The 13,540-nt window shown below is 23.2% G+C and overlaps 1 protein-coding gene across 1 annotated transcript; it reads right to left on the reverse strand.

Annotated features, from left to right (window-relative positions):
- Positions 1 to 8,047: 8,047 nt before the first annotated feature.
- On the reverse strand, positions 8,048 to 11,901 carry LOC122498262 (RING finger protein 11). Its single transcript, XM_043605919.1, has 2 exons — positions 11,091 to 11,901; positions 8,048 to 8,781 (listed from the first exon to the last, which is right to left on the reverse strand). Exons 1-2 carry the CDS (start codon positions 11,265 to 11,267, stop codon positions 8,395 to 8,397), a joined length of 564 nt encoding a protein of 187 aa, XP_043461854.1. The 5' UTR covers positions 11,268 to 11,901; the 3' UTR covers positions 8,048 to 8,394.
- Positions 11,902 to 13,540: the final 1,639 nt, after the last annotated feature.

Consider the following 13,540-nt stretch of genomic DNA (forward strand, 5'->3'; position numbering starts at 1 on the left):
ATAAAATAAGTGGATTAACTTTTTTCCAAAAATTAAGTACAAAAATTTAATAAATTTTATTTTGATTTACAACCATTATAATAAATCATTACAATTAAGTAAAAAGATTATTTTCTACAATTGTTATTAATACGTTTCTCGCGACTAAAGTATGGTAATAAAAGGTTTATAAAAAAATTTCTAAACATTGGTATTAGTCTATAAAAACATAGTATAAAATCACCACAGTTACTTTAATTCTTCAATCTTCCATAAAAAAATTTTTATTCAACTTTTCCTATATAGAAAACCTTTTATTTTATGTTTAAAAAAAAATTGCAATTAAAAATCTATTTTCAATTTTGTCAATAAAATAAATTTTCCTAATATTAACAATTTTTTAAGAATAAAAAATTATTTTCTACTGAATAGAAAGAAAAAATAATTTATTAAAAAATTCGAAAGCAATTTGACTAAACAATAGAAAACTTGATACACTATTCATGAAAAAAGTAATTGTCCCTAAACAATAAGAAAGTTAAAAGTAATTTTTCACTTTATAAAAATTGAAAAAAATTAGAATTCAGAAAAAAATTAAAATTGAATTCCGAAAATTTAATTTAAAACTTGTAAAGCAGATTCGTTTTTATATAATTGTAACTGGTGCTAAAATCAACGACGCATGTACATGATATGTGATTAAATATCTATGATATGAATTTAATTAAATAAATAATTTATAAGAATTTGTTAAAATGTCAAGTCATTATATTATGCAATGTAAAATTAAAAAAAAAATATGTTGGAGAAGTAGGAAAAAATTTAAGCAACATTTTTAACAATACCACCAGTAAAATTAATTAAAAAGTTAAAAAAAATATATGAAAATTAAAAATTTATTTATTTTTAATTCAAAATCAAAAATATAACAAAGTCTAAATTTTAATGTACGTTCTCTAATGTACTAAAAATACAAAATTGATTTTTTAAAATGCGATATTGCAACAATTGATAAACAAATAAAAATTTCTTACTAAAGTTAAACAAAATTTTGTTTTTGAAATTATTACCAAAACGAAATAAAAATTCTATATTTAAATTCCTTTTTTAATTTTTTTTCTATTTAATCAATTACTTTTTACAGTTAAAAATTTTGCTGAAATATTTTTCTACGACATACCAACATAATAACACCCTTCAAACAAACGTACCTTCTTCAAGAAAAAAAAAAAGCTGTGAGAAAAATTTTGTTGAATGTGTATATATTTAAATTACTATTTATTTATGCAGAGACGACGAAAATATACAAATATGTAATAAAAAAAAATGTGACTAATTATTATTCTACTGCTTACACTGACATTTATCAATGTACTATATATAGTGATACAATATATATATCTTCGTAAAAGTTCAAGCACATATCAATAAAATTCAGTTCATTACTTTTCGTACCCAAAGTCTATGATTTTCAATTTTCACTTTGCAAATTCAATTTTTCGAAATCCTTTAAAAAAGAGAAAATAGTCTCCAAAGAACAATAATTTCTTTTTATTTAAAACAAATAAATTGTATTTGAATAAATAATTTTTGTACTTGAAGCAAATTCCATTTAATTGAGTTAAATAAAAATTAATTGATACAAATAAATTGTATTTGAATAAATAATTTCTGTACTTGAAGCAAATTCCATTTAATTGAGTTAAATAAAATTATCATTAATAAATAAAAATTATTTTAAACAATTAAATTGTATTTGAACAAATAATTTCTGTACTTATTGAACCTAAATTCCATTTAATTGAGTTAAATAAAAATTATTTAATTCAAATAAAGATTTATTTGATAATTGACAAGTAATCGTTTATTTGAATCAAATAGATTTTTTCTAGTAAAATTAAGGGGGTGTCAAATTCGATTTCGATAATTTTTAAATAAAGAAATTTTTCAAAGATATTTTCAAAATTTATCATATTTCTATAAAGTTTTTAACATTCAAATGAACAAAATTTAATTCGTCTTCTTCAAATTAAGAATTTTATTGTAATAATTTTGCGTCAAGTATAAGAAAAATAAATTATAAAATTTCTAAATGTTAAATTTAAAATTAAAATGAATTAAAAAAATAATTAAAATTTATAAATAGGTATATGTAAGATTTAATTGCAAATTATTTTTTGCTATTTATTTTATTGCAATCAGTAATTTTTTTTGGAAATTTTTTTAATTATTTAGTTCATTTGTACGTTCAAAAGTTATGGATTATGGATCATAATTTATCGAAAAAATTTTAAAAGCCCGGAATGTTTAGAATTTTTTGTTTAAAAACCTTTATGTGATTTTTAAACTGTTATGTCATAATTTGTTTATAATTAGACAAAAATTTTAATTTAAAAAAAGTAGTTAAATTTGAAATCTTCAACGTTTCCTCACATCTTTGGCTGATGTTGGAATTGTTGATCAAAAAATAAAAATTCATTTTTCAATGAAAAATACAAAGGAGTCAAAATATAATTTATCAATCACTGAGAAATATTTATACAACAACATAGTGACAACAATAAAAATGATAAATAAAAAGATAAACTTACATTCATTCCAAAAAAAAATAAATTGCGCTTTCCCTACCTATTGCGGAGAATGAACCGAAAAAAATTGTCTCATTTATACACAAAAAGCTATTCCTACCTTTCCATATCATCTATAATTACTTCAAAACTATTTCTTTAAAATAATTAAAGCAAATTTTTAATTAAACACTCCACGATTCTCTCACATTCCGCCCAGGTGCAAATCAAGCCTGCACTAGGGATAAAAGGGGCACGTTAGGCTCACCTATACGTCCCGGGACGCATCCGTCACCTGAGCTCAAAGCAATTAAAATTATATTGAACAAAAATACACTTTCCATTTGTCTTTAAATCAAATTATAAAAAAATACCTTCCCATTAGTGATGAGAATGTAAAAATTAATTCTGAAATTTCACATTAATTAAATTTTAACTTCAATAAACAAAATTTTGTTTTCAAAAAATTAAAGATATTTAAATACTTGTTAATTGTTAATAACTTTAAAATTTACAAAATGTGAGAAATCTTTGTTTTAATAAACAACTTTTTTACAAGTAAATACTTTTTAAAATAATATTCATTTTAAAAATCAACTTTTCTAAATAATATTTATTTTAAAAATCAACTATTTTAAATCATATTTATTTTAAAAAACAATTTTTTTATAAATAATACTTTTTAAAAATAAAAAACAGTTCAGTTTTTTATAAATAATGAAAAATTATATAAAACATGAAACAAATGGAAAGTAGAACAAGGCATAAAAATAATAATAGAAAACATTGACAAAAATATTAATTTATACATTAATACCTACATAATAGTAATAATTATATTAATATATAGAGTAAAAAAATTTATTTGATTCAAATTACCGATTACTTGCCTATTCTCAAATAAACATTACTCCAATCAAATAATTTTCATTTAAATCAAATAAATTGTATTTAAACCAATAATTTCAGTATTTGATTTAAATTCTATTTAAACGATTTAAATAATAATTATTTGATTCAAGTACCTAAATATTTATTTAATAATGGACAAGTAATCGGTTATTTAAATAGAATACATTTTTTTTAGCGTAAGTAAAAAATATTATAAAATAATAAATTTTGTCAATGGCGTCACTATGTTGTTCAGATTCCTTCCCTGTTTGAAAAATATTCATTTAATCCTTTAATTAGATCAATAATAATTAAAAATTTTATATACAAAAAATAAATTTTCAACTTTTGAATTTAATTGAAATTAAACTTTAAATTTATGTCAAATTAAACTTTAAATTTATTTTTACATTCAACTTAAATTAATTTATTTAATTAATTAAAATTAATTAATTTAAAAAATTGATTTTTAATATTTGAATTGTACAATTTAAAAGCGCGATATTTTAGAAAAAGAACTTTTTCAATTTTAAATTAATTTTATAGGATAAAAATTATTTCAAACAGGGATGGAGTTAAATAGAAAGAAAAGACTTTGATTTCACTCACCAATTTTTGAAGCCAAAAGTTAAAAAAAGAGGAAGATTTCACTCACCGAACACTGAGTTCAACGTTGATCGATTGATGCTGCGCTACCACGTCTCCTATGGAAAAATAACAGGCGCAGAGATCACTTTTGTTCCTTAACATTTTTCCTCCTCCTTCAGTTTGTTTTTTCGGACGTGGACTGAAAAAGAAAAAAATTAATAAAAAACTAAAAGTATGAAAATTATCAGTATATATGTAAAATTTCGATATTCTTTGTAAAGTAATAAATATTTCAAATAATAAAGTCAAGAGTTCAAATTCAAATAGTCACGTGACCTATACATGCGCAGAAAATTCGAATTTTCAAATTCAAATATTTCCTGCTGCTCCGAAATTATTTTTCCCACTTTTATTATAATTTCTAACCGAATAATTAATATTAACTATATAGTTTTAATGAATTAATAAGTGAAATTTGAAAATTTTCATTTTTTTTGACAATTGACCTAACCTCACTTTTCGCCACACGTATAAAGTTCGTAAATATTTTATGAAAATTTAAGTAAAAAAAAGAATATAATCGCTAATATTAGTAAACTAATAATATAAATGGACTATAAATGGATATTTTTGGACAAATTAATAAACCCCAAAACAATAAAATATGAGAAACAATTTGTCAAACTTCACGTCAATCATGCGAGGCGAACAACAATTACATCAAAAATAGGTTATGTTTGATTCAGACAATTTCTAGAATCGTGTCTATGGAACAATGGAAATATTTTCAAAAGTACATAAATATTTGGTAAACGAGTGAAAAAAATAACATATTTGATAATTTATCTGAATATACTTACCAATATCATGTACGCAATGAGAGCTCGTGTCGGAACTTGAAGAAAAAAGTTCGCATCCATTATAATCATTGGCATCCACAGATCTATTTGCACAAATACATTATATTTCATTAAATTTTAATGATTTCAGTCGTAATTAAACGAAATTTATCTATGAAAAGAGAATTTTTATGCAAAAAACTATGAGAAAATTGAAAGAACAACAATCACTGACAAGTATGCGCAAGGCAAGTGTCGCGTCGTGCAAGTGAGTCAGTGTTGCCAACTTTCGAACAATGAATATGAACATGGCGCCAATTTTCAAATTAACCTCAATTGCAATTCACACACACTTTTGTGTATTAAATGTAATATTAATAAAAAGTGATAAATAAATATATTTATTAATTTTTCCATACTTTTTTAACAGATTAAAATAATTATTTATCGTCCGAGATTATTTAATTTTTTCCGTTGTCAATTAATTATTACTATTTCTCTCTTTTTTAATTTAATATTTTTACAATTGATAATAAACGAAATTTTTAGTGAAGAACTAATATAGATTCTAATTAATTAACAAAAGCAAAAATGTAACGTTTTTTAACAAAACAATCCCAAGTAGCACGCGAGCAACAATGACATTAGAATAGGTTATGTTCGAATCAAACAATACCGAAAATCATATCCATGGAACAATAAGAATATTTTCAAAACAACATAAAATTTTTGTAAATAAGTAAAAAATACAGTATTTTTGATAATTTACCGAAGTGTACTTACCAATATCCAAGACGCAATGGGAGCTCGTGTCAAAACTTGACGAAAATGATCCAATCCTTCAAAATCATTACCATCGACAAATATATCTACACAAATGTATTATATTTTAATAAATTTTAATGTTTACGGTTATAATTAAACAAAATCTATCTATTAAAATACATTTTTTATGCAAAAAACTTTGAGGAAACGGAGAAAAACGAAAGCATAACAAACAGTTACAAGTGTGCGCAAGGCAAGTGAAGCATAGAGCAAGAAAGTCAGTGTTGCCAACGCTTCGAAAAATGAAAACGAGTATGGCGCCATTTTTCAAATCATCTTTAATTACAGTTTTCATACACCTCTTGAATTAATTAAAAATAATAATTTTTAATAATAAATAAAAAAGAATGCTTAAATATTTTTGTTTACTATTTTTCATTATTTTTAATTTTTTTAATATTTCCAAAGTAACAAAAAATAATACAAGAATAAAAAAATTAATATCAATGAAAGAAATTTTTTCAACTAATGAAAACAGAAAATTTTCTAAATATTATTTTAAATCGTATTTTATTTCGTGAATATTTTTACATTTTTTTTTATACAATCACATTAGAATATTGGAGGTTGTTTTTTTATCACTTTTATGTTTTTGTTTCTTGAAATATTTTTTTTTTTGCGATGCTTTTAGTAAAATATTTTTATATATTTAAAAAAAAACATTATAATTGCACAATCTTGCTGAACATTTTTCTTTTTTACTCTGAAAGTAAATACGTTATATATGTATTTATATATATTTTGTTTTTCGAAGATTATTCCTTGCTCAAGCAAGTATGTTTTTTTTTATTATTATCATTGTATAAAACACAGTTTATTACGTAAAATAATTAACTCAAATTGAGTATAAGTATTTTTATAATAAAACTTTGAATTTCTACGTAAGCCGCTATACAAAAAACCGGACAGTTACACTGTTTACCACTGTCAAATATGACATCAAGATTATTTTTTTATCTCTATTCAGACTGCTAAGGTTATACACTTGTCTAATTCAAATTTTTTTTCCATTTGTGAAGTAGACTATGTTTTTTAGAAGCGTTCTAGTCATTAAGAAATTTGACAATTATAAATGCAGATAAAATTGCAATAAACGAAATAAATATTTTTACATAAACGTTTAATTGTAAACACACTGTCTGTCGAAGAATTTTTCTTTTTTTTTTCTTTTTAATCTTGGAAATTGTAAAGACAATTTTAATTTTTAATTTTTAATTTTTAATTCGAATTCGACTATTTAAAAATATTTTCGATAATTAAAGCTGAAAAATAATTTTTATAAACGTACTTTTTTGAGTTGAAAAAAATATAAAAATTAAAATACATTTTCTGTTGGACGGTGGGAAAATATTAGTTTAATAAAAGCAAATCACAATAATTCAGTGCTCGTTGTTGATTTGAAATTAATTTAAATTTTTTTTCAATTCGTGTCAAATTCTTACTGACTTCAACGTAATTTAAAAAGTAGATTAGATCTACATTATATACATTACTTAATTTGTGTTTCTAATCTTAAATCGCTTAAGTGATGTTTTTTCGAATTTTCGTAATTGATTCATAATATAATATATATCACATTATATTATGTTAAATAAATTTATATATTTTTATATATATATAACTTTATATGTAGAAAATCAATTACGATTACAAATTTGTCGACGTATTTTATGTTTTTCTTTCTTATTTCAATAATATTTTACTGTGTCGTTAGATTCATTTGTTTTCTTAAATTATTTAAATAATGTCGTAGCAAAATAAAAATCTCTAAATATAGATATTGCTCAATTATACATTTACACATAAACGTATTAAATATTCTATTGATAACAAAAATGTACTTAAAAAGCCTTATCCATTATATCCCCGAATAAACAATCTTAATTCTACTGACTGATGCATATTTAATGTTGTAAGAATATTCTCTGCATTATGAATACAAGCGTTAAATAAATTTTATTAATTAAAACTAAATAAAAATATATTTAAAAAAAAAAAAATTTTTTCTCACTGGTATTTATAAAATCTTTTTTGATCTTATTTCATCTTATTTCATTATATCACCAGAACGAGAAATATTCATTCAGCATCAAGGCAACGGCCAATTTTATCGAATAAGAATGTTATACCTCGAGGTGAACATTTTTCTATTTAATTAAAAAAAAAAAGAAAATTTTTCTATTAGTCGAAAAATATTTTCTCCTTAAATTAATTTACAAATTAGAATTTAAATTAATTTAGATTTAGAATTTTAAGTAGTTTAGAATTAAAATTTCAAGTAATTTAGAATTAAAATTTCAACTAATTTAGTTTTTTTTAATTTTAATTTCGAAATTTTAATTAATTTAGAATTAAAATTTTAAGTTGTTAGAATTGAAATTAATTAATTTTAATTAATTTAGAATTCAAATATAATTTACAATCTATAAAGTTTGAATTTCGTCTAAAATTAAAATCAAATTTTTTTTTTGAAAATATCCGTTTCAAATCACATAAAAGAGACAGAGATCGATTATTTACATATTAGAAAATAAAGATCAACTTACAATAAAAAAAAAATTACCCAGTCTACATGTGTATGCGTGTGTGTGTGTTTGTGATGGTGTGTAGTATCAAATTATAATCCTTATATATATGACACTATATCAATAATATGAACTATCTCCGAGTTATCTTCGTTTTTAAAATTCATTTGACGATATAATTTAAGTGGTTGGATGGTAAGAATTAATTAATGCAGCGTCAACAGGTTCCAAGCATGATGGACATGTTAATGAACGCAAAAGCCAGTCGTCGATACAAACCGCGTGATAAGTGTGCATACACGGTAGATAACGTACTTCTTCACCAATTTGCAACTCCATCATACATATAACACATTCTCCTTTTTTGGTGCCATCATATTCTCGTATTGGTAAATGTTGAATTAATCCTATACGTTTGGCTATTCGTACTTGTTGTTCATCCTCACTTAATATGCCAGATCCTCCGCCACCTAAAACAACTCCAATTCCAATATTTCGACTGATACCCAATTCTGTTGATTGAAAATGACGTTCCCGTGTTGTTATCGGTGGATAATAATTTCCAGCCTAAAAAATAAACAATTTTTAATACAAATTATTATAAAAAAAATTATAAATAAAAATTAAAAAAACAAAAAAATTTTAAAAAATTATTAATAAAATTATTAATAAAATTATTAATATATAAAATTTGTCACCAAAAAGTCATTTTTGGAATTTTTTCTACACGGAGAAAAATATAAAGTAACTTTTACTACTTTTATATAGTAAAACATTTCTGGTTAAGCATTTTTGGTAACTTTTACTACTTTTATAGTAAATTGTAAAACATTTCTGGTAACTTTTACTAATTTCGGAGTAAATTTTGCTATGTTCAAACTTCAAAGAACATAATTTGTAAAAAATTAGTAAAATTTACTTCGAACGTAGCAAAATTTACTCCGAAAGTAGTAAAAGTTTCCAGAAATGTTTTACTATAAAAAGTAGTAAAAGTTACTTTATATTTTTTTCCGTGTAACTTTAACTTTTGTAAATCAAAACAGGGTTGCCACAAAAATTGAATTTTGTTTTCTCTGATTTCCAGACAAAATTTTGATTTTTTCCCTGAACCTAAAGAATACTCTGATTCACTCTAAAAATGATTCCTTAATTGTAAAATTATTCAAAAACACTAATAACTTCATTTTCAAATAAATATTTACAATTATTATTTTGCCAAGGGAACTAAGATTTTCAAAATTTCTAATTCAAATATTTTAAAATTCAATTACTTATAAGAATATTATTACAAAACATAAAGATATCGATCACTCCGAGTCTTCGACTCGGAGCAATCAATGTCTTCATGTTTTTATAATAATTAAAAATGACCGATTGATAAAATCAATAGTTTGTATTATAAAAATATTGTTACTGTAAATTCTTTAAAATTATTTTCATCATTTCAATTAAATTATTATTTTCTACAATTTTTTTTATTAAAATTCTTCTTTAAATAAATTATTTTTAATAATTTTTGATAAAGTGGTTCATTTGAGAATTTTCAAATTTATTTGTTTACAATTCAATTTTACTAGAAATTTCGATTATTCGGAAATTCTTCAATTAAACATACATTATAGAAAATAAAAACTTGAAATAATTTTAAAAAATTTCGATTAAGCTTTTTGAAAAAATTTCGTTCCATAGAATTTTTAATTAGAAGAATGAAAAAGTCAAATTTTCAAAGATTTTAATTTGAAACTTTTACAAAATTCAATTATTTCTAAAAATTGTAATTATTAACTTCTCCAAAATTCAATTATTATTTAAAACTTTAACTGAAATTAATTTTTAAATCAATTTTTATTTAGAAAATTCTACGAGAATTTATTTATTTAAATATAAACGCATAGATAATTTATTGAATAATTGAATGTTTCTTTTAAAATTAAATTCTTATACATAAGTTTATCAACAAATTTTTAAATAATTGAATTCTTCCGAAGAATTTTAATAAAATTTTTAAGAATAATTACATTTTTCGAGGAATTCGATTACAATTGTATTAAAAATAATTTCAATTCTGCAATGAGTTTTAGTATTTATAAAAATAATTGAATTGAATTGAATTCTTGAGATGAATATTGTTCTTTACAAAAATAATTGAATTTTGCAACGAATTTTATTCGAAACTCCAGAAAAAAACTGAATTTTGTCGAAGAATTTTGCTATTTATTTATATAAAGATAATTGAAATGTTGAAGACAATTTTTTTTTTAGATTTTTTGAAAATAATTCAATTTCTGCGAAGAATTTTATGAATTTTGAAACTAATTGAATATTCTTGAGATGAATATTGTTATTTATGAAAATAATTGAATTTTACAATGAATTTTATAAAAATTCCCTGAATATAATTGAATTTCAGCGAAGAATTTTGCTATTTATAAATTTACTTAAAATGTTGACGAGAATTTTTAAAAAAATTTTTGAAAATAATTGAATTTCTGGAAAGAATTTTAATATTTATTAAGATAGTTGAATCCTTTCGAAGAATTGCGTTTTAAAATTGAAACTAATTTCAACAGAATTGAAATTAAAATGTTTCAAAAAAATACTTCATTAAATGATTTGTTAATAACTTTATGGCAGTTCTTCAATAGAATGAAGTTATTTAAAATAAATTATTGTCATAAATAAAAGAAATTTAAGGTTTTTTCAGAAATTTAGAATTTTTTTATAAATTCTAAACGTTTCATTTTTTTCAGTACTTTTAATAAAAAATCTCTTATTTAATCAGTCACTGAAATTTCTCCAAAATAGAAAGCAAAAAAATAGAATTTAATTAAAATAGAATTAGAATTAATAAAATATGAGATAATTAAAAAAATTACACTGTAGGGTAAAGAAGATGAACCAAATGTATCCTGGGAAGCAGCACCAGACATTACTGGGTCAGAACTGCTGGTTAACAATGTCGTGCTATCTTGTTGACCTGTAGCTCGCTTTAGGCAATTTCCCATGTTTACAATTTCAAGTTTCACGTCACGTACACGAAACTTAATGCACATTAAAATAAATTCATCTATTTGTAATTATAACAATTCGTTCAGTCTTTTCTATCATTATGCATTATCATCTTTGTTCTCCTCGAACTTTCACAGCAATTTTTTCGGTAATTCTTTGTTTCTCTTTTTTAAAATATACAAAATTGTGTATTGTATTGTTATGATCAGGACATCTTTGTAATCACGTACACACTACTGTCAATTTGATTATATATATATGACTTTTGTTACAAGTCAAATTTTACTATTACAATCTAATATCGATAAACTATAAGAGATTGCACGTTAATAGATTATATTGCATCTCAATACATAATGCATATGTAAAATCAAATATGTAGATTCCTTTATTTCAATTGTTAAAATTTTCGAGACGATACAAACGATGTATTGTCCCTTTAAACTTACACCAGTGGATCACTTGATCACACTGATGTTTGGATTTTAGTTTTATTAATTGCACCACTGACACTGTCAAACATTTTTATTAATGCACCAATTAAAAACAAGGCAAACTGTCAATTACATTATGTATAAAAACTGGATTTATATTCCTATCTGTCAGATTAATTGGTCTCAGAAGCAGTATGAAGGTGAAGTGATACTTAAACGCAAAATTTATTTTTATTTCACCATGACGTCAATCTCTGATGGTAAAATCGATCCAGGGTTGGATAGTCATCAATGCTGAGACGATAAACATCTTCTCTCCTTACTCTCTGATTGGTTAGGTGTTTGGAAAATTTTACCCGACCAATCACAATTGTCGATTTAAATTATTAGTTATTAAAAATTCTTTTCCGTATTATATAAATTATATAAAAATTTAATTGTTATTTATTTAATAGAAAGTTTTTCCTTTCTTTTCCGGAATTACATTTGACTATTAAATATTAATCGCAAGGATTGCAAGTAAGAACTTTCTTTAATTATTTACCGACACCTGAAAAATCATTTTTTTGATGATTTGGTATAAATGAATTGAAAAATTTGTTTTTTGTTGGAGTTATGGTTTAAATAAAACACTTTGTTTTATATATTCAGATCGATTAAACTCTTAATCATTTATTGTCTCAAACTCTTTAATAAAACTCTAAAGCACTATATATATTTCTATATAATATAAGTCTTAAGAACGCGGTTAGCAATACTGTGAACAGTGTTCGCACACACGACGTAAAGATTCGAAAGCGTAGTTCATCATGTATCGACTTCGATACATGATCGATCGATCATCATCGATCGATTCACACATCGAACGTATCGACAAAGTTATTCAAACTTCACACTCCCTCCCTTTGTCGATTTAAAAAGAATATTTATCATAGTATATATATATATATAAAAATATTAATATTTGAGCAACAAATTTATAATATAAAATTTGAGTATCTTTGGTCTTATATATTACAATACCGAAGTAATAATACTACACTGTAACAAACCAACAAATGCATATCACAAAATTTGTATCTTTCGTTATATTAATACTTGTTCAAAGTTAAAATCAAAGTTATAAACTAAATCTTTGATTGTTGCCATATCACATCTTAAGTGGCTGCTTCTTATTTAAGCTTAGGCATCTTCTATATTAGCACTTCACCTCTTAATGTTTGCGTTTGTCTGTGAACAAAGAAAAGATTACAAATTAACTTCAATTTAAACTCAAATATGACATTCATACTCATGATAAAAATCTCAAATTTTGTCTTTCTAATCTCTTTATTTTTCTAACATCTAATTCCTCTAATCTTCTAACATTTTATCTCTTAAATATTTATGTGCTTCTAAAGGCAGTGGTTTTGTCATGATATCTGCTATATTCTCTTTAGTTGCTATCCATTCTACTTTTACTCTTCCTTCTTCAACACATTGTTTAACAAAGTCACCATGGGTATTGGCCATGTGCTTTCTATTTCCTCTATCTTCTCTATATTCAAGACTCTTACTAATTTCCTCTAAATTATCGTCAAACATCTTTAACTTGTGACTACCATCTTTCTTAGTGCAGTCACCTGCTGACCTATTATCACACCAAATTGTCACAGGAAAAAGTGTTTTTCCGATGATGTATCTAGTTGATTTGTCAAGAGAAATTAGCTCTTGGCATGCATCACTCATGGCAAGATATTCTGCTTGACAAGTTGATAATGTCACATAGGACTGTTTGTGACTTCTCCACGCTATGACGTCTCCGAACAATTTGATTACATAACCTCCAGTGGAAGTTGAATCGTCACAGTCTCTAAAACTTGCATCTGTTAATGCTTCTAACT

This window comes from Leptopilina heterotoma, unplaced genomic scaffold, assembly GCF_015476425.1.
Source record: "Leptopilina heterotoma isolate Lh14 unplaced genomic scaffold, ASM1547642v1 Lhet_144, whole genome shotgun sequence".
NCBI lineage: Eukaryota > Metazoa > Arthropoda > Insecta > Hymenoptera > Figitidae > Leptopilina > Leptopilina heterotoma.